General features: G+C 37.2%; 1 protein-coding gene across 29 annotated transcripts in view; it reads right to left on the minus strand.

Annotated features, from left to right (window-relative positions):
* rims2a (regulating synaptic membrane exocytosis 2a) overlaps positions 1-21,971 on the minus strand; it is a 314,788-nt gene that overhangs the window by 11,143 nt on the left and 281,674 nt on the right. The window contains exon 1 of one of the 29 annotated variants that reach the window (XM_022668739.2): positions 3,236-3,785. The exons of the other annotated variants lie outside the window; for them this stretch is intronic. Within the exon in view, the coding sequence (XP_022524460.2) occupies positions 3,236-3,416 (181 nt within the window). The 5' untranslated portion in view covers positions 3,417-3,785. Of the gene's footprint in view, positions 1-3,235; positions 3,786-21,971 lie in introns of those variants that run through there. 29 annotated transcript variants of the gene reach the window in all.

Consider the following 21,971-nt stretch of genomic DNA (forward strand, 5'->3'; position numbering starts at 1 on the left):
AAATCCAGAGCTTTCAGACTTCAAATAATGCAAAGAAAACAAGTTCATATTTATAAAGTTTTAAGACCTCAGAAATCAATATTTGGTGAAATAACCCTGTTTTTTCAATCACAGTTTTCATGCATCTTGGCATGTTCTCCTCCACCAGTCTTACACACTGCTTTTGGATAACTTTATGCCACTCCTGCTGCAAATATTCAAGCAGTTCAGCTTGTTTTTTTGTGGCTTGTGGTCATCCATCTTCCTCTTGATTATATATTGCAGTGATGTTCAATTTGGTAAAATCAAAGAAACTCATAATTGTTATGGTATAATTGTTGTTTATGTTGTGTCACGATTTTATGAATGGAACCAAAATGACAAATTATTTTCACATTGACTTCCACTGAAGGTTAAGCAGGTATTTTTCCTCTTTTTGGTTTATATGTATCAGCAAGAATACATAATCTCTTTTGTAATACAAAAATAAACATGAATAAATAAAAAAATAGCTATGCAACAAAACAGAAAGAGACTATTTTTATGTTCTTATTGTTAAATAATAATAATAAAAAAATCTAATATGTCTAATATCTTGTAATACAATAACAGCGTTGATCGATCTTAAGAAGAGACAAGGTTCAGCCTTGTATCATAAACAAGATCTCTCTCTGTGTTTGTGTGTCTGGAGCTGAGAGCAGAGTAGACACACTGAGGCAGACGCCAGGAAGTGGGGATGATATTACACACACACACACACAAACACACACACACACACACACTGTGATTCAGCATCCTTCTCCTTTATCCCTCACTGAGTCGCTAGAGAAAGAGGCACAACCGAGCGATAGTGAAAAAACGCTGCAGAAACACACTGACCACACACAGCACAGCACAACCAACATCACAGGCTTATGAAGGACCGCCGTTAGCGCTAATGCCCTCATTAACGAGGTCATAATTACCTCCGAAAGATAAACTCGGATCCAAATGAGATCAGCAGAAGGAAGAGGCCACTGGCTGCTTCTTCCTAATTATTGCTTTTTATCCTTCATTGAATCACTGAGTTGAATGAAGGCCATCTATATTAGCCGGGCCGAGGAGATCGCATTACCCCCGCAGCCACTGTTTAATACTGATCATATTAAACCAGATTAGACCTAGATTGGATTTTGGACGCTGTAGTCTCGTGTTTCGGACTGAATTAGCACTTCTCCACCAACAAAGCTCACATTCTCATTCAAACAAGATTAAATATATCCACTCCCAGGAGACGATTAAGCCACTGGTACAGAGTTGATAGCAATGAAACGAAGTGCCATGACTGGGAAAGAGGGAGTGCACTAAAAGCTTCAAGGTCAGGATACATATAAGCTCTGTTCACAGCTTCACCTGCTCTCTATATATGATCCTTGAAACTCAGCAGCATCATATTTGAAAGCAGTGTGAATCAGTTTCTCTGATTTTTCTATTTATAGGTTTATGTTTTAGTAAAATGAACATTGTTGTTTTATTCTATAAACTACAGACAACATTTCTCCCAAATTCTAAATAAAAATATTCTCATTTAGAGCATTTATTTGCAGAAAATGAGAAATGGCTGAAATAACAAAAAAGATGCAGAGCTTTCAGACCCTCAAATAATGCAAAGAAAACAAGTTCATATTCATAAAGTTTTAAGAGTTCAGAAATCAATATTTGGTGGAATAACCCTGTTTTTTCTATGGGATGCATTCAGATACTTCCAAGTTGCAAGCATTGCTATAATGTGCAAATGCACACACATCAGTAACGGTTCCATTCCCTTTAGAGGAGTACTGCCAATAGAACCGACACCTGTTGGAGATATGCCTAATGCATGGCATGGACTATAGGGGTATAACGCCCCCCAGCATTGAGCTGTAGAACACTTGCATTAAATGCAAATAAACCTCACAGTAATTAAGAAATATTTCCTTCTTCTGGAACATAAAAACATTTACTGCAACAAAAGCTTACATGATGAACTAACTCAGTTCTTCATAATATGCTCATTCATTGATTCTTATTAAATTAAGAGTACACAAATGTAAGTTTATCCTGTTTATGTTAAAATAACTTTCTCTACTGTGACTCTACAGACTTCCTACTACATTTCAGAGCTTTGCTGTGAGGATTTGATGGCATTGAGCTACAACTCCTAACCAACTAATACCTTATAACTTATTGTAGACCCACTGCTTTACAGCTCAATGCTGGGTGGCTTTAAACCCATCAAACAGTCCACATCTGCTTTTAGGCATAGTGCCAACAGGTTTATGTTTATCCCTCTGCTCCAGTGAGTCCTATTCTATTGGCTAAGCTTCTTCACACGGACTTGGAAAGAGTGTGCAATGTGAATTTGCCCATATTTGCAAGCAATATGTGCATTAATAGGGATTTTTTTCTCTCACAAATATTTAGACATTAAGGCAGCAGTTTCCCAGACAGTCTAGTCTTGGACTGCACTAGGGCTGCAACGATAAATCAATATAATCGGCAATATTGATTATTTAAATTTGTCGACTACAAAATGTCATTGTCCACTAATTGTAAATTTGTAACAGTACTGCATTACACAAAGTGCTGGGGACAGAAGCACAATGGGAGATGGGTAATGGGCTCACTCACACAGTTTATGTTTGAGTCTCCAAAAGTGCCCAAACACAGCATATTACATTACATATTTAATCACTAAATATCAGTACTTTTCACATTTAAACAACATCCAGACATTTAAATGCCTTATTGTTTTTAGAGATGAAGAACATGTCAGATATAATAGTTGACTAATTGAAAAAAATAATCATCAGATTAGTCGACTACAAAAATAATCATTAGTGGCAGCCCTAGACTGCACAGCATTTTAAATGGAGATTCTACATTTAAAAAGGAAATTATAGTTCAGGAAACCGATTTATATTGTATATTATCACGATATATATAATGACCAGAAGTCCAAAGTTGTTTTAACATATTCCAAGAAACATCAATCTTCTCAAACACACTACTACCACCATCAAAATCACTAACATACAACATACAACCACTTGCTGGTGCAGCATTTCAGTTAGGCTAATTAACTCTAACCAACTCATGAAGGTTTTAAACCTCTATCAATAGCTTTCTAATCTATTAAAGAAACGAAGAAGACATGAATGAATGGACACCTTCTTAACATCTCATTGACATCTCACTGACATCTCTCATCTCATCTCATCTCGCTTCAGCCCCTTACCTCCGTCCTCCTCATCAAACGAGTTCATGCAGGGGAAGTAGACGGCCAGAGCTTCGAAGGAGGCCGACAGGCTCATGCGGCTCTGAGATCTCTGCATGCGGCCATTGCCCCCTCCTCCTCCTCCTCCTCCTCCACCGCTGCTGGCCGATCCCGTGCTCCCGTCACTGCTCTGTCTGCCCATGGTTACTGCTCAAGTGTTGACCGGACCTTTACGAAGCTTTTTTATGCTGAACCTAAACGTCCTATGGTCAATAAGCTGCTGATCACCAGCACTGAAGCCCATAGACGACTAGGGATGAACAGAGCTCGGTGAAGAAGAGCTGAGGATGCGGCTGAAGATGCGGCTGAGGATGCCTCTTCTGCTCCTATAGTAGTCTGCCTACTCTGGTGTGAGCACTGCAGTGTGTGAGTGTGTAAGGATGATTGCTATGTGTGTGTGTGTGTGTAAGCTGTCTTGAGTATGCAGCACTAAAGCTGAGTCGACAGACTGCACTCTGAGCTCTGCACTCGTCTCGGCTTCTCTCCTTCCTCTCCTCTCTTCAGTGCGCATTCACACTCGTACTCACATGCACATAGCTGGGGGATGGGAGCAAAGCCCACCCATCCTAACCCCCCCCTCTCCCTCCGCTCCTCCTCCCTCAGCCAATCAGAGGATGCGCTGCGGATGCGCACCTCGAATGGTCCTTTGGGCGCATGAGCTCTACCCAGAGATACAGCAGCAGAGTTAATGTGTGTGTTTGTGTGTATATATAAATATATAAATATATATATATATATATATATATATATATATATATATATATATATATATATATATAGCTCTGGGAAGACATTTACTAGTTTCACTGATTTTGCTATTTAGAGGTAAATGTTTCAGTAAAATTAACATTTTGTTTTATTCTATAAACTACAGACAACATTTCTCCCAAATTCCATATAAAAATATCATCATTTATAGCATTTATTTTCAGAAAATGTGAAATTACTGAAATAGACCTTAAATAATGCAAAGAAAACAAGTTCATATTCATAAAGTTTTAAGAGTTCAGAAATCAATATTTATTGGAATAACCCTGGTCTTTATTAACAGATTATATGAATCTTGACATGTTCTTCTCCGCCAGTCTTACACACTGCTTTTGGATACATTTATGCACACACTCCTGGTGCACAAATTTAAGCAGTTCAGTTTGGTTTGATGGCTTGTGATCATCCATCTTCCTCTTGATTATAATCCAGAGGATTTCAATTAGGTAAAATCAAAGAAACTTATCATTTTTAAGTGCTCTCTTATTGTTTTCCAGAGCTGTATGTGTGTGTGTGGCCATTAGGAGGCGTGTCAGCAAATCCTCCTCAGCCCCCAACTGCCAGACAGTCCATGGGCCACATGCCAGTCACTCTCAGTTCACGTGCAGAGTAAAAAACCCAGACGCAGCACACACACACACTCACACACACTTAAGGTGTGAACTCCACCCCCATCTCACTTATCTGTCCTCTTCCTCTCATGATAAACAGAGCCCAGTCTGCTGTTTGTCTCCCGCTGTTTGTTTGCCTGTAATTACCAGCCTCTCTCCTCATCCTTTTACCCATCCATCATTTCCCAGCATGCATGCTGACCAACGTGAGCGCTGCTAGGATTAGAGTTTGAATACTAATGCACAGTGAACCAGTATTAACAGGTCATTTCTTCTGTTGTGTATACTACTGTATATACACTATTCAAAAGCATTACTTGTCATTACTAGGGGAGTGAAAATATCAGTATATTGCATATAAGTATAAGTATTGCAATGTTCAGTTTTGCAATATACTGTAGTATTGACCCTAAAAAACAGTATTTTGTAGTAGTTTTTTATAATATTACCCCATTTTCTCTCCAGTTATTGAAATACTGTTTGGCTTGTAAGTGCTGCATCGTTGCTAGGTTACCTGTATGTGGCGGAGTAATACATGAAGAGGTTTGGTTACAGTGCATTACCAGCTGATAACGGCACTCACAGAACGCCTCTCAGCCAATCACATTGCATGGTTGGATTATACCACAGTTCCATTATTGCTGTTTATTGAAAGATTTTGAGTAAAAAAAAGGAGGAGAAAATACGATCCGTTTGATTATTAAAACTCTGCTAGTTAAAATAGTTCCATTGCTGCTCTGTTTGTAGCTGCACTGGTTGGCTTGTAAGCGCTGCATCGTTGCTAGGTTACTTGTATGTGGCGGAGTAATACATGAAGAGCTTTGGTTACAGTGCATTACCGGCTGATAATGGTACTTATAGTATACCTCTCAGCCAATCACATTGCAGGGAACAGAACTAACTGTTGTAAAATATGCACAGCACTCATAACACTCATGCATATTACAACAATACAGTATCTTTTATTTCCTACAAAGTCTTACGTCATGTTGAGAGTAATGGCATAAGCGCTTCAAAGATATTCAAATAATGGTTTATAAATGCATTATTCAATGCTTATGAATGTGTTATGAAGCCACATGTACATACCCTTCAAATAATATGTCATTAAAGGTTCTGTATTACAGAAAATATTGATTCTGAGTAAGATTGGAGTTTATAAAGTGAAATATGAGATGAAAGGAGCTGATCTCTGCATATTTTGGTAAGACAGTCTGTACCTATGCAGCAGCCTCTCAGCATCAGACTTCATTAGAGAGAGAGAACACAGGGAGAGGTAAGGCCTCTAATGCTTATTGATCTCCGAATGCCAAGTCTATTACACAATAATGACCTTTACACAGAGAGCCGGCTGCTTTGAAGGCACTCGTCTGGAGGAAAAGTAAAAAGCAAATCTGCACCGATATCAGCATGAGACACTGTGGGAGGTACAGAAGGAGGAATAACAAAATAAAAACATCCATTACTCACACAAATCCTGACTTTATTTCTGAATCTGAAGACGGATAATTCATTAAGTACTAATTATCCAATAACTACAGCTATAAAGTGTTCAGTAACTGCTGTATTAACTGAGCTGGAAGTCTGGGGAACTGAACACACATATCTGATTTAAGAGAGAGCCCTCTATCCTTTTATACACAGTTGCTGATTAGATCTCTGATAACGAAGAGCTGAAAGCTCTTTTCATGACTATACTACATATATTTAATGAATATCAGTATAAATGGTAATAGGTTAAATATGTTTGTGCTACAGTAAAGAACTGTAGCAGTGTCTGCTGTACCACGCCTCTGCTAGCTACTATGCTGAGTACTGGCAACAATTTAATATATTGTGATACTGTAATAAAGACTGAATGATACTGTAATAAAGACTGAAAATCTGTCATAATATAAAACATATGCCATTGTTTTTACAATCATTATAAAATAAAAGTTGACCAATCAGAAAAGTGAAATCTGAAGACTATCTAGTGTTTCCACCTATCCTAAAATGTAAACTGTAAAATAATTAAAACATTTGGAAAATCAATACTGTATTAAAAAGAAAACATAATATTGGTATACGTATTTCAATCTTTATTAATTATTACTTAGTCCTATCTGCTAGGCATTTCTAAGACCCCTCTATGGCTAAATATTAAACGGTAAATGTTTTGTCCAAAGCCATTAACCATTAGAGATACATCTATAGTAATATAATTACTGTTATCTGATTTAATCAGAAATCAAGTTTCTGTATTAACTATTGTGATCAGGAAAAACAAACTTTAGATAGTGTATTTATAAATGAAGCCACATTAAATAATTAGAGACAAAATGTCGCTTTTTTAACTTGTTTTCTTGCCAACATACACAACATTTACGTGCTACGAAAAGCTAAAACTGAAGACTGATTGCATAACTGATTAATTGGTTGTCTTTATGATTTATTTGAACAAATAATCTGGAAAAGAAAGGTATCATAATTATTCAAAATAAACATTTTAAATTATATGCAGACAGTTTATAATCCTGTTGCCTACAATTCTTATTTTTTTCACCTCATTTTCCAAAAAAAAAAAAAAAAAAATTTACAAAAACACTGCACTTGGGAGAGAATCTTCCAAAAGCCCAAAAGAACATTGTATTAAAAAAATCTCTCAGGACTAGCACTAATAAGTAGCAATTAGGTGTAAACAAAGGTTTCTGGGTGTTTCTCTAGATGATCTAGAAAAGAAAACATAATATTGGTATACGTATTTCAATCTTTATTAATTATTACTTAGTCCTATCTGCTAGGCATTTCTAAGACCCCTCTATGGCTAAATATTAAACGGTAAATGTTTTGTCCAAGGCCATTAACCATTAGAGATAGATCTATAGTAATATAATCTAGAGAAATGTAATAAAATAAATTTTTGTAACATTTTTTACATTTTTATTTTTTAGGAACGTACAGAACTATGTGCTGTATCTCTCCTTTGTCAGTCATGTGATGTAAATGGGACTTGCATCCGTCATCAATCCAACTAATCAATACTGCAATTTGTTGTGAACATTTCGTAATTATTGATGTTATCTGCTCGAGCACCATCATTGAGGTAACGACAACCAGCCGAAACACTAATGACTCAATATGTCACTCACAGCCTTATGGGATTGGCCGCAACAGTATACAAGTATGATGTATCAAATACAACTAACAAATCAGGACTGCATATCCCAGAGAGTACTAAGCTCTAAGAGGATTCTTAAATGGTTGAGTGAGCTTTGAACTGAGCACTCTCTCTCTCTCTCCATAATCGGATGATCATCACACACTGCCTGGCCAAAAAAAACACAGGTGCACCACTGACTGATTGAAACCCTGACAACAGTCAACCATTACATGTCTATACCTAACTTTTTAACTACGCAGATGAGCCATGATGCATGCTGTGTGTAAACCATCGTTTGTTACCAACACACACACACACACAGACACACCCCAGAACACAAACATAACTTTTACATCAACAATACAACAGATTGCTAAATAAAAAAGCATTGCTGTTCTTGTAAATGATATTCTGGTGCATCTTCACAGAGTGAACAAGCAGGTCAGTTTCCTCTGCTGGGAAGTGCAGAAGTGCTGCACTGTTAAAATAGCAATACAACAATGTCAGAGCGCACCACAATCTTAAAGGGAATAGCAAGTGATACACTGATTGGTTTATTTTATGTTACTGCCAAAACACACCCACTATTAATTCAGAGTTAATTAATTAAAACTTGCTTTTTGTGCATTTGTGCATTTTTGTGTTTTCATGATTTCAAACATGTGATGACACTCCCTAAATCAAGCTGCATGGTGCATGGTTGCATATTTTATCCCTAAAACTAATGTTATAATACATAAGTTCACAATACACACATTTTTACAAAAAAAAAAAATGACTTATTAACAGAGCTTTTATCCTCATTGGATACTTTGTTAGCACTCTACCCGGTTATTGTCTTTGTGTGCTCTACTATGCACTATTTTTATGCCACAATAGCCTATTTTTAGCACTATTTCTGCACTGATCATGGATTTTTTGCCAAATGTCAGTCTGCTTGGAGCTCCAGAATGTGTTAAATGAGGAGGTGAGGAGAGCGGGGATGTTTCGACAGGCTGAGTCGTTTTCAGAGCTAAGAGACAAGCTTTTTAGCTCGGAGGTAACTGACAAGGCAGCCGTGCCAATCTGACAAGAACCGCGCTCATCACTCCTGCATATGGAGCCAATATGTCCACCTGCCACAGGCCACACTCCATGAACTCCACCAAGCCCCTGCTGATCCAAACAGAGCATTTAAATATCAAACTGCACTCCTAAAAATAAGAATAACAACATGGTGGATATGGGTGTGAGAAACTCAGGAAAAGCTGGAAAGATCACAGCGATAGGATGCGATAGGATGTCGTGAAATTTCACTATTCACTACTAAATATTCCACAGCCAACTGTCAGTGATATTATAACACAGAGGAAAAGACTGGGAACGACAGAAACTCACTCTGTCAGTGTAAAATAACAGAGCAGGGTCAGTTTATTGCATTGTGCCAAGTGTAAAATTTGGTGAAGGGGGGGGGGATTGTAGTTTTTTTTTTTTTTTTAGAAATTGGGCTCAACTCTTTCATTACAATGAAAAGAACTTATAATGATTCAACACACCAAGACATTTTTGACATTTTAAATGGTTCATTTTTTATTTATCAGTTAATTGTGTTTTTTTCTTGTATCCCTATTTCTTTTTCATTAATTTGGTAAAGTTCCTAGAAGACACACTGTGGGCTTTTTTTTTCTCATTCTTATACTTACTATATTTGACACATTGTAAATTAATCTAAAAATAAAAAAGAGAAGAAACACCCCTACAGCTCCTCTGATCACTGATAAGGAAAACTTTACTTGAACACTCTGCAATCAGTAACCGCATTGCTGTAAGCTAGCCTCACTCTATGCATTTTTGCATTTAATCTGTTTTATGTTCTATTTTAAATATTTAACATATATAAGTACTGGACAGGTAAATTATTTGAGTCTTTTGCACATCACAATATACAATGCACACTTACTTTTGGACATGTTAAAACGCTCAATACCAAATGACTCAGCTAGAAAGTGAATCAGGGGAAGATGGATCATCAAATCAGTAAAGCTACTCATGTGTAAGTTTACACTGGTTAATTATAGTATGCTGGAACGTCTTGAATGTCTTGGGTTTACGGGTCAGTTAAATTCATACGGCAGTGAGTCACAAGAGTCAACGTTACTCATCCAGAGCTGATACACACACACACACACACACACACACACGCCACATGACCAAACAATACTGCAGAAGAAGGATATGGACTGTCCAGTTGTACTACTGCAAATACATCACACACACACACACACACACACACACAAACACACACACATGTGTTACCAGAAAAAAAGAGGAAACTCAAAGAGACAAGGATGACACAATGGTTCGTTTGAAACTTCAAGGAATACTCCAGCATTAATGTCAACGTAATTTTTATTGCATCAGAATTATGTTAACTATACACTATATACTGTAGACTATACACTTAAGACAATATACTATAGACTGTAGATTATACACTACAGACCATACACTACACATTATACACTATAGACTGTAGATTATACACTACAGACCATACACTACACATTATACACTATAGACTGTAGATTATACACTACAGACCATACACTACACATTATACACTATAGACTGTAGATTATACACTACAGACCATACACTACACATTATACACTATAGACTGTAGATTATACACTACAGACCATACACTACACATTATACACTATAGACTGTAGATTATACACTACAGACCACACACTACACATTATACACTACAGACTGTAGATTATACACTACAGACCATACACTACAAATTATACACTATAGACTGTAGATTATACACTACAGACCACACACTACACATTATACACTATAGACTGTAGATTATACACTACAGACCATACACTACACATTATACACTATAGACTGTAGATTATACACTACAGACCACACACTACACATTATACACTATAGACTGTAGCTTATACACTACAGACCATACACTACACATTATACACTATAGACTGTAGATTATACACTACAGACCACACACTACACATTATACACTACAGACTGTAGATTATACACTACAGACCATACACTACAAATTATACACTATAGACTGTAGATTATACACTACAGACCATATACTACACATTATACACTATAGACTGTAGATTACACACTACAGACCATACACTACACATTATACACTATAGATTGTAGATTATACACTACAGACCATACACTACAAATTATACACTATAGACTGTAGATTATACACTACAGACCATACACTACAAATTATACACTATAGACTGTAGATTATACACTACAGACCATACACTACAAATTATACACTATAGACTGTAGATTATACACTACAGACCATACACTACACATTATACACTATAGACTGTAGATTATACACTACAGACCATACACTACACATTATACACTATAGACTGTAGATTATACACTACAGACCATACACTACACATTATACACTATAGACTGTAGATTATACACTACAGACCATACACTACACATTATACACTGTAGACTGGAGATTATACACTACATGATTCACTATATACTGTACACTATAGACTATACACTATATACTATAGACTATACACTATATTCTGTACACTATAGACTATACACTATATACTATAGACTATACACTATATTCTGTACACTATAGACTATACACTATATACCACAAACTATACACTATAAATCATTCTCTGTACACTATAGACTAAACACTATATACAATATTTTGAACACTATAGACTATACACTATGTAATGTACACTATAGACTATCCATTATATACTATATACTATGGACTATATACTATACACTACAGACTATATACTATACATTTTATACTATACAGTGTACTCTATACACTGTACAGTATATACTATATTTTGTACTCTGTAGACTATACACTATATACTGTACACTATAGACTATACATTATATACTATACATTATATACTATAGACTATGGACTATATACTATACACTGTACAATATAGACTGTACAGAATATACTATATTTTGTACACTATAGACTATACATTATATACTATACACTACAGACTATATACTACAGTTACAGCAGATTAAATTGATATGCATAATAATGTAATACTCATAACAGGCCGAATGGGCAGTATACAAACAAATCAGGAAGTGGTCAGCATGAGAACGTCCACACCTGCTTAAGTTGTGAGGTGTTATCTTGTGAGTGAGGTAGAACACTGGCCAGCATGCTCATGGCAAGGCAATGCAAATAATTGAAGTTTAAACAAGGTCTTCTAGTGGATGCAGATGAATGGAATATTCCCACACACACTTCCCATTAGTCCATGGGACTTGATACTAGTTCCTGTCCAATGACTTTTGGTTTGCATTTTGGTGCAACACCAATCAACACTGGTTGCTTAAATTTAGTATTAAAATTCCAAAAAAAGTCCAGAAAAAAAGGCACTGTATCCTTGGGCCACTATATCCTACTATTTAACACGATAAAGATTAAAGCCCTCATTATAATAATTATTAATAACAGTCTGCTGAATGAATTTTAAATGTGCTTGTCTGGGACAGTCACAACAATTAATTACTAAGCAAAATGTGTATCGAGTGCCAAAGAGGCACTCAGACACCCACTGACCCAAATGAAAAGCAAATGTCAAGCATGCGTCACTAGAGCATGCACACAGAGAGCTAGTGCATTAGCGTATTACGCCACATGTAAATATGACTCTTTATCATTCAAATGAGCCACCTGGGAGGACAGGCGGAGGGGTGCACTTATTTAAACTGGACCTCAGAGTCAGTTTATAAAGCTTCCCTAATTCACTCTGCACATAGTGAATAACAGATAGATTCAGTGCCATCAATTCTAAAATCCCATTCAGTTAATAACCTAAAATTAATTTCTATATTAACATCAGACAATTTATTTTAGACTAAAATAAAAATAGATCAATTAATCTAGAATAGGCTGTAGTAAAACAAAAATCAACAGAAGGAGGAATATGGCACAAGTTCAACCCCATCTTAGTGCTAAACATATAGTGTTAAATTGGGATTACTTTAGGAATAATACACAAGAGGGAGTGTAACATTGTAATTACACCACAGTTCCACCATTGCTGTTTATTGAAAGATTTAAAGTTAAACAGTATAAGAAAATAGGATCTGTTTGGTTATAAATACTCAGTGAGTTAAAATAGTTCCACTGCTGCTCTGTTTGTAGCTGCACTGTTTGGCTTGTAAGCGCTGCTTCACTGCTAGGTTACCTGTATGTGGAGGAGTAATACATGGAGAGCTTTAGAATACAGTGCATTACCAGCTGATAACGACACTCACAGAACACCTCTCAGCCAATCACATTGCAGGGCCAGAACTAACTGTGGTATATAATATATTTAATATATATTCCGATATAGTGTATAACTGTAAGCAAGACAGTATAGGGTGATTTCATTCTATTGAATAATAATAAAGCTGTAATAGTATAAAAAACACTCTGTCATATACAGTACCAATCAACAGTCAAAAGTTTGGACACACCTTCTCATTCAATGTTTTATTATATTTCTTTATTTCCATTTTTTTTACAATCTAGATTATTAGGGGTGAGAAAACTGTTCCAGGTGACTCTACCTCTTAAAAAACTGGCAATCTAAAGTACAAAACATATTCAGGTCTGTTTAAGAATTTTTGTTTAAATGTGTTCCTGTATAGCTTCAAAACTTACAAAATTACAATGTTTATTTATAATTATTAACATAAAAAGAAAGAAAACACATTGACTGAGAAGAGGTGTCTCCAAACTTTTGACTGATAATCTATTTAAACTCTAAATAAAGGACATGTTTACTTATCCAATCAGAACAGCGGTAGTACAACACTGCAACCAAAGTCTGACACCAATCTTTAGATAAACTATTAAATAAAAATAAATACTGTATTTTCGATAATCCATTCAGTTTTGTGAAACATAATATCGCAATATACTCTGATACTGCAATACCTTTATACATCCTTACTCAGCCTTAGGCTGCAATATATACACATTTCCTGGTTCACCTGTAAGTGGTCATATAGTTTTGGCTCCTCAGAGTATAATAAACTCTTTTATGTAAAGGAAAAAGCAGGAATATTCATTTATTCGGTCATTCCTATGTACTAAGCTAATCTGACTGGTGTGGGCGGACGTCCCCCAGATGTTCCAAAACGACCCAAGCCTTCACCGACACATCGTCTTTGTGACGCTTCTAAGAATTGAAACACACACAACACACACACTGTCCGACACGTGAACAACACTCCCCACAGTGTTCATAATCTAAACGCGCTCTTTCTAACATTATCTACAATTGATTTTAAAGTACTGTTATTAGTTTTTAAGGTATTAAATGGATTGGCACCATAGTATATTACAGACTGTCTGGCTCTTTATGTTTCCAGTCGTTCCTTAAGATCTAGCACCTCCAATCTTCTTAAAGTACCAAAAGTTAATAAGAGGAGAAGTGGGGAAGCAGCTTTTAGTTTTTATGATCCAAAGAAATGGAACAATTTACCACTTGAGATCAGACAAGCATCATCAGGAAATAGTTTCAAAAAGCAGCTTAAGACATATTTCTTCAAACTTTGTTTTAATAACTAATCCATTTGTTTTATGTTTTAAATGTTTTTTTTATTTTATTATTATTATTTTTGTTCTTTTACAGTTTTATAATTTTTATTTTATATTATTTTGTTTTCTATTACATCTTATCTGAATGTTCCTTTTTTTTAATTTTACTGTTTTTTTCCTTTTCCATTTTCTTTTTTTTATTAGTGTTTTGATTCCCTTTTTCTATGTACAGCACTTTGAGCTGCATTTTAATGTATGAAAGGTGCTATATAAATAAAGTTTATTACTATTATTGTTATTATTACACAAGTGTAATTATTACAAAAAGCCTGTGCATCTAACAGCTTAATTTAAAACAACATGACAATTCCAGCTATAATAAAACATAGAAAAATGAGTTAAATAGCAGAAACAGATCACATGTTATAGGAAATGCATTATAAACTGGTCTCCAGTGATGTAATATTATTCATAGCTCTGTGCCACTGCCTGTGGGAACTCAGAGCTTTGCCCTTCGAGTCTTTAATTGTTTATTCTAGCACTCCTCCAGTGTTAAACCTGCAGTAATTACCAGCTATAAACACCCACTGCTATATTTGTTGATCAGCTCTCAGCCGGGGCACTGTAAGCCACCTCTGCACTGCAGGGTAGTAAAATCATTACTCTCTGATATAACATTAATATTTCTAACATTTAACACTGTACTGGACTGTAAAGTTGGCTAACTTTTAAAATAATATTACTTGTAATTTTTTTATTGGTAAATAAAGGGCAGAACTTTACCTAGAACGACCACGATCCACAGATCCATTCTCTGACCACAAGAACTTTTACATGTGAAGTCAGCGACCGCCTCTTTTTGAACTGCTGCTGATGCAGCATTGCAGAGTAGCATCACAACACGCTTGGAGGAAAGCGCAGCGACTCGGTTCTGATACATCAGCTCACAGACATCAGACTTGTGCCGATCGACATCACCCTTTGGGGTGATGTGGGGAGAGAGCGCCATCTACCCACCCAGAGAGAGCAAGGCTAATTGTGCTCTCTCAGGGCTCCGGCAGCTGATGGCAAGCTGCATGAATGGGATTCGAACCAGTTATCTTCCAGTCATAGTGGCAGCGCATTAGAGCACTGGCAGTCCCCCTGCAAAATCATATATTTAAGCTTCAAGTCCAGTTTAACACCTTCTTCAATAAGAAACAGAGAAGCAATTTTAGAAAAATGAAGGGTTGAAGGTCTAAAAGCCTTATAATCAGGGACATTACAAATGTATGGAAGTTAAAGTAGATTTGATTTTAAATATAGGGCATTTCTCATAAGCAGGTTCATGTAATGATGTTCAGTAATCAGAACACAATAACAGATAAAAGTAAGTTATTCAATTACAAGTACATTTTAAAAATATACAGTGATTACTAGTAGGATTACATCATAGACTAAACCACATCACCAATCTTACCGTGTCTGTTTCTGATTTTGTCTACATTTCAGTTGATGGCTTTAAAAAGAAAGCAATCTAAAAATAACAGAAAGTAATCTGATTACATTTTTTGTTAATAAAGCAATCATTTTTATTATGTTAAAATTACATTTTAACAAGGGAGTCAGTCATTGGTAAGTGATTCTATTTTTAAAAAGCAAACCTCTCAACCCTGCTCATATTAGAGAGCCATTTAAAGTACAGAGCTCAGCATTTTCCACTTTAAGAGAAGTACTCTAATATAATATCCAGAAAGATGTGCTTGTTAAAGAATGTTAAAGAAAGTCATATATTCAGTCTGAACAGTCAGAACATATTTCCCAACATCTGTGGATAAATGATGAAGAGGGAGAGGGTCTGTGGTCAGAGGCTTCTGGAAAACCTTTAAAAATATCGTAAACTAACTGGAGTTGTTTTCTTAAAAAACTCCAGCGCCAAAACAGCTGCCAGGGCCGCGACCACTCATAAACATGACGTCTCATGAGGTGGCCTTTCTGGAAATTGATGAAATCCTCCAACAGGCCTGAGACAAATCATGCGGTTCTGCTCAAGCCAGACGCTGCAAACAATAATAACAAGAGGGAGAACATACGCTGGATGATCAAAAAGCCAAACAACATGATTCAAACTGCAGCGGGGGAGCCAACAGCCCGCCTCACAGCTCGCCGAGGCGCAAGAATCCCATAATCATAAGCAGACGATAAAGCATGTCGTGCTGAATGCAGACGTCTTGTCTGGAGGCATTAAAACACGTGAGGTTTTGGGAAATCTGAACATTTCCACACCTGTAAGAATAGCTGTAGATGTGTAATAGACTTAAGCATGTCCGGATCACTGTGTAGATAAAACAGCAGTATGTGTTCATGGTGTGTTCATACGTGTGACTGATGAGACTCCAGACACTGCAGCGCGACCGGGAGTGTGTATAAACACACCATAACGCAGCAGACGGGTGTGTTTACATCCTTTGATAACTGTCTTGATCCTGTGCAGCAGCAGCAGCTCTGCCCCGCACCCCCGACTCGCTTTTCTGTACACTGTCACTTTCCTGCCTGTGCCCTTTCTGCAGATCGGCGTGGGCACCGGGGTAAAAGGCGCCCAGCCAGGGATGTCACTTAAGATCATATAACAGGGAGTATCATTAGCGCTTATGTCTGGCTGAGGATTCTGCCTCTTGAGCCTGAGCCACATCCTCTCACTGCTGGGCTATCAGCTATCATATTCACCAGCATGTGAATCACTGCCCTCAGCTTTGCGAAGTACGTGTCTTTAAGAGTTTCTTTGATTTTATCAAATTTAAAAGCTCTGGAATATAATTAAGAGGTCAATCAATGATCACAAGCCGTCAAAACCAAACTGAACTACTTGAATTTTTGCACCAGTAGTGCAAAGCATAAAGTTATCCAAAATCAGTGTGTAAGACTGGTGGGGGAGAACATGCCAAAATGCATTAAAAATGTAATTAAAGGCGCCGAGTGGTCCAGCGGTCTGAAGCGCTGCCACTATGAGCGGGAGGTCGCAGGTTCGAACCCCCGCTCATGCAGCTTTGCCATCAAGCTGCGCTTTCCTCCAAGCGCGCTGGCTGCTCAGCAATACTGCATCAGCAGCAGCTCGAAAAGAAGCGGTGGCTGACTTCACATGTATCGGAGGAAGCATGTGTTAGTCTTCACCCTCCTGGTGTGTTGTGGCATCGCTAGTGATAGGGGGAGTCCCGGTGGGTGGGTTGGGTGGTTGGCCGTGTAAATTGGGGAGAAAATGGGAAAAATTAGAAAAAAAAAAAAATGTAATTAAAAACCAGGGTTATTCCACCAAATATTGATTTCTGAACTCTTAAATCTTAATGAATATGAACTTGTTTTCTTTTACTCAAACATAAACCTATAAAATGAAGTGATCTTTTTTTCTAGAGATGAATGTTGCTGGTGTACAGTCAGATCCTGTAGTCTATCTATTGGTGAACAATTTGTATTAGTCATCTTATATCAGTCATGGAGCTGCCCTTAGATGATTTTTTTTTTGTTTCAGCTACACCAATGTGCTACACTGGCTTCATTAATGTGCAACGCCAGCTAATTATATTCATTCATTTAGACGTTGACTAAAAAACCTAAAAAACACGTGGATTGCTACATGCAACTCTTGGCATGAAGTTATGTCTCATACAGGATTGTAAACATTGCCCTTAAGAGGTTGTCAGAGGCTTTTTTTAAGGTAGTGCACCTCTTGGTGAGATACTGCTAGACATGCTTCTACAACACAATCAAAGACATTTTGCCCAGAAAAAATCTTTAAGAGGGGGAGCATCCATGGACAGAGAGAACACCGATTTGACAAGCAGTGTTTCGACAAATTGCGTGTCCCTGTTTGTGTAATGAGCAGGGTGTACAGAAGCTGAGAGCACACAGTGCACTCGCGTAGCCAAGATAATAATGCACGACTGACTGTTGTCAGGGTTGTATTCAGTCAGTGACGCACCTTTGTTTTCTATTGCCAAGATAGCAAGATAGGCCAGAAATTTACCTAAACACACCTCACTTTCAGACCACCACACCCATCGGTGTAGAAACATTCATAAACTAAACAACACAGGCAGAAGCATGAAAACAGACTGTAGTCAGGGTATAAAAAACAATTGGCATTGTGATGCACCTTGTGCAGGGTGTACAATAGGGCGCCAGGTCTTGCCACAAGAGACTGTCAGAGACTTCTTTTAGGTAGTGCATGTCTTGGTGAGAGACTGCTAGACATCTCGTCTCTTCAACAAAGTCAAACACATTTTGCCCAGATTGCCCAGACTTTAAGAGGGAGCATCAATAAACTGAGAGAAGCAGGATAGGCTGTCCATCAGACATGTAAACAATCCCCTTTTATTGATTGTATTTATGCTAGAAGTAGCCCAATTTTGTAATCACTTACCCTGCATATATCATCATTACATTCAAACAAACACAAAGTTTAATTCCATTCCAACAATGAACTACTTGGTGCGTCATTTGTTTCAGTACACCACACACACATCACAGTGCCATATACTGGAAGTACAAAGTAATATAGGTGCTTGTGAAAAAGCAATCAGAAGCAAAGCTGTTGTGCAGTAGGTAGGTAGGTAGGTAGGTAGGTAGGTAGGTAGGTCGGTCGGTCGGTGTAGGTAGGTCGGTAGGTCGGTAGGTAGATAGATAGATAGATAGATAGATAGATAGATAGGCAGTCAGGCAGATAGATAGATAGATAGATAGATAGATAGATAGATAGATAGATAGATAGATAGATAGATAGATAGATAGATAGATAGATAGATAGGCAGGCGGATGGATGGATGGATAGATAGATAGATAGATAGATAGATAGATAGATAGATAGATAGATAGATAGATAGATAGATAGGCAGGCGGATGGATTGGATGGATGGATGGATGGATAGATAGATAGATAGATAGATAGATAGATAGATAGATAGATAGATAGATAGATAGATAGATAGATAGATAGATAGATAGATAGATAGGCGGATGGATTGGATGGATAGATAGATAGATAGATAGATAGATAGATAGATAGATAGATAGATAGATAGATAGATAGATAGATAGATAGGTACGTAGATAGATAGATAGATAGATAGATAGATAGATAGATAGATAGATAGATAGATAGATAGATAGATAGATAGATAGATAGATAGATAGATAGATAGATAGATAGATAGATAGATAGGCAGGCAGGCAGGCAGATAGATAGATAGATAGATAGATAGATAGATAGATAGATAGATAGATAGATAGATAGATAGATAGATAGGTACGTAGGTAGGTAGGTAGATAGATAGATAGATAGATAGATAGATAGATAGATAGATAGATAGATAGATAGATAGATAGATAGATAGATAGATAGATAGATAGATAGATGGATGGATGGATGGATGGATGGATGGATGGATGGATGGATGGATGGATGGATAGATACTTATTGATCCCCGAGGGGAAATTCTAGACGTCCAGCAGCAGGTATGTATAGTACACAAATTACACAAATTAGACCAGAGAGGAGAGGTGAGACATCCACATACTGTATCTGTGATACTATCCCTCTCTCTCTCTCTCTCTCTCTCTCTCTCTCTCGCAGCAATGGTGCAAATGTGGACAGATGGCATAAGAAAAGAGAATCAGAGAAAGCAGAAAAAGTGGAAAGACCAAGAGAAAAAAGCACCATAAACAAGTAAAATGCAAAATTAACATCTAGCACATCTAGTCGACAGAGCGTTTTATGCAAATCTAACTTGTGTAATGTGTAATGGCATTGAGTCAGACAAAATAAAAAAACACCAAGAACTGAAACGAACAGAAGAACTAACTAAAAGAAAGCTGAAACTGAAACAGTGCTGAGTGACTGCATGCACTGTAATACCGAAATGACCAAACATGCATGAGCAGCTGATGATTAAGACTTTCCCCTTAATGTACAACTGCATGGTTCCAATGAGGAAACAAACAAAGAGGAACTAAGCATTAAAACGACCAAAAAAAGGAAGTCCAACCGCTCTTTGCCAACGAGGAACATGTGTAGGCTGAGGGTAGTAGGAGGCATAGCCAAAATTGTTTGGTCTCATGGCCATGCTGGGGGCGCATGAGCCACAAAAATAACATCAAAAGATTCAATAGAGTCACAGCTGAGGCATGAAAAGTGTGTGTGTGTGTATGTGTGTGTGTTACACCAGTAAACCAATACACTGCGAGTTTACTGTAGTTTTCCTTAAGCCCTATCCAGACAGGATTAAGAGATTGACATGTCAATCTAATGAGCAAAGCGATGAATTAAAAAGTAGGTACAATGTCTTGCGAAAGTATTCATACACATTTCAGATTTTTATTTTAATACATTTTTTAAAATCTATGTATCATTTTCATTTGACTTCACAATGATGTGCTACTTTGTGTTGGTTTATCACTTAAACTCTCAATAAAATACATTTAAGTTTGTGGTTGTGACAAAATGTGAAAAAGTTCAAGGGGTATGACAACTTTTGCAAGCCACTGTATGTTGAGGCACATACCCTTTTCCAGCATTTCAAAGTGAGGTGTTATAACATGTAGTCCTTTTATTAACTCTGCAGCACTTCTTCATTATATAATTATATAATAATATATTTTTTTTATTTCCAGAGCTGTATGTTAATTCATGCCACTGAGATTGTTATACTGTGCTGTCAGTAATGGCTGATGATGGCAATATTGAGGACATTGTTACAGGCAAACGGATACCTAAGGTGATGCCACTATGATCAGGAGATCGCTGGTTCGAATCCCAGTTATGCTGCTTGCCATCAGCAGCCAGAGTCTTAGAGAGCTGGGTCGCTGCGTTTTCCTCCGAGTGCACTGGCTATGCGGTAATGCTACATTAGCGGCAGTCCAAATTCTGTTAAATTCTACACATAACATGACAACTTCTTTGGAACTAAGGTTGTAGATATTATCCATTTTTGTCTTACTATGTACTTTAATATGGATCTAACCATAGCCATTATAAAGAATGGCCTTACATCTTGGTACAAAATACAGAAGCGGTTCCAAAACATTATACTACAAAATGATAACCTTAAATTATCTGTATCACCCCATCTAATGCTCCAACACCTTACAACAACAGCAAGGCACTAATATCTGCAAGATCCAGGGCGAGATTAAACACACATCTCTCCGTATCTCAGGTGAATTTAGGTTAGAGTAGATTTAGCCTCAGCGGTGGGGACCTGAGCCTGGAAGCTGGTACGCCGCAGTGCACCTGAAGAGCCCTGGACTCTGAAAAAAGGAGCGTCTGAGAACAGAGAGCCAGCCCATACATCATCCTGCTCGATCTCTCGCTCCCGAGGCCCCGCTGAGATTAATTAAAGCCCTGCGGAGGATGAGGTGCAGCAATAAGATAGGCACTCAGGATAAGATGAATTACCGTTCGCTTTAGTTCAACCAGTGTGCATTGCTTATAGGCAGAAACCAGGGGTGATATGTTCACACCTCAAAGCATCATATTCAGCTGTAACGCATCCAAACAGGACAGCGGGT

This window comes from Astyanax mexicanus, chromosome 1 (assembly GCF_023375975.1).
Source record: "Astyanax mexicanus isolate ESR-SI-001 chromosome 1, AstMex3_surface, whole genome shotgun sequence".
NCBI lineage: Eukaryota > Metazoa > Chordata > Actinopteri > Characiformes > Acestrorhamphidae > Astyanax > Astyanax mexicanus.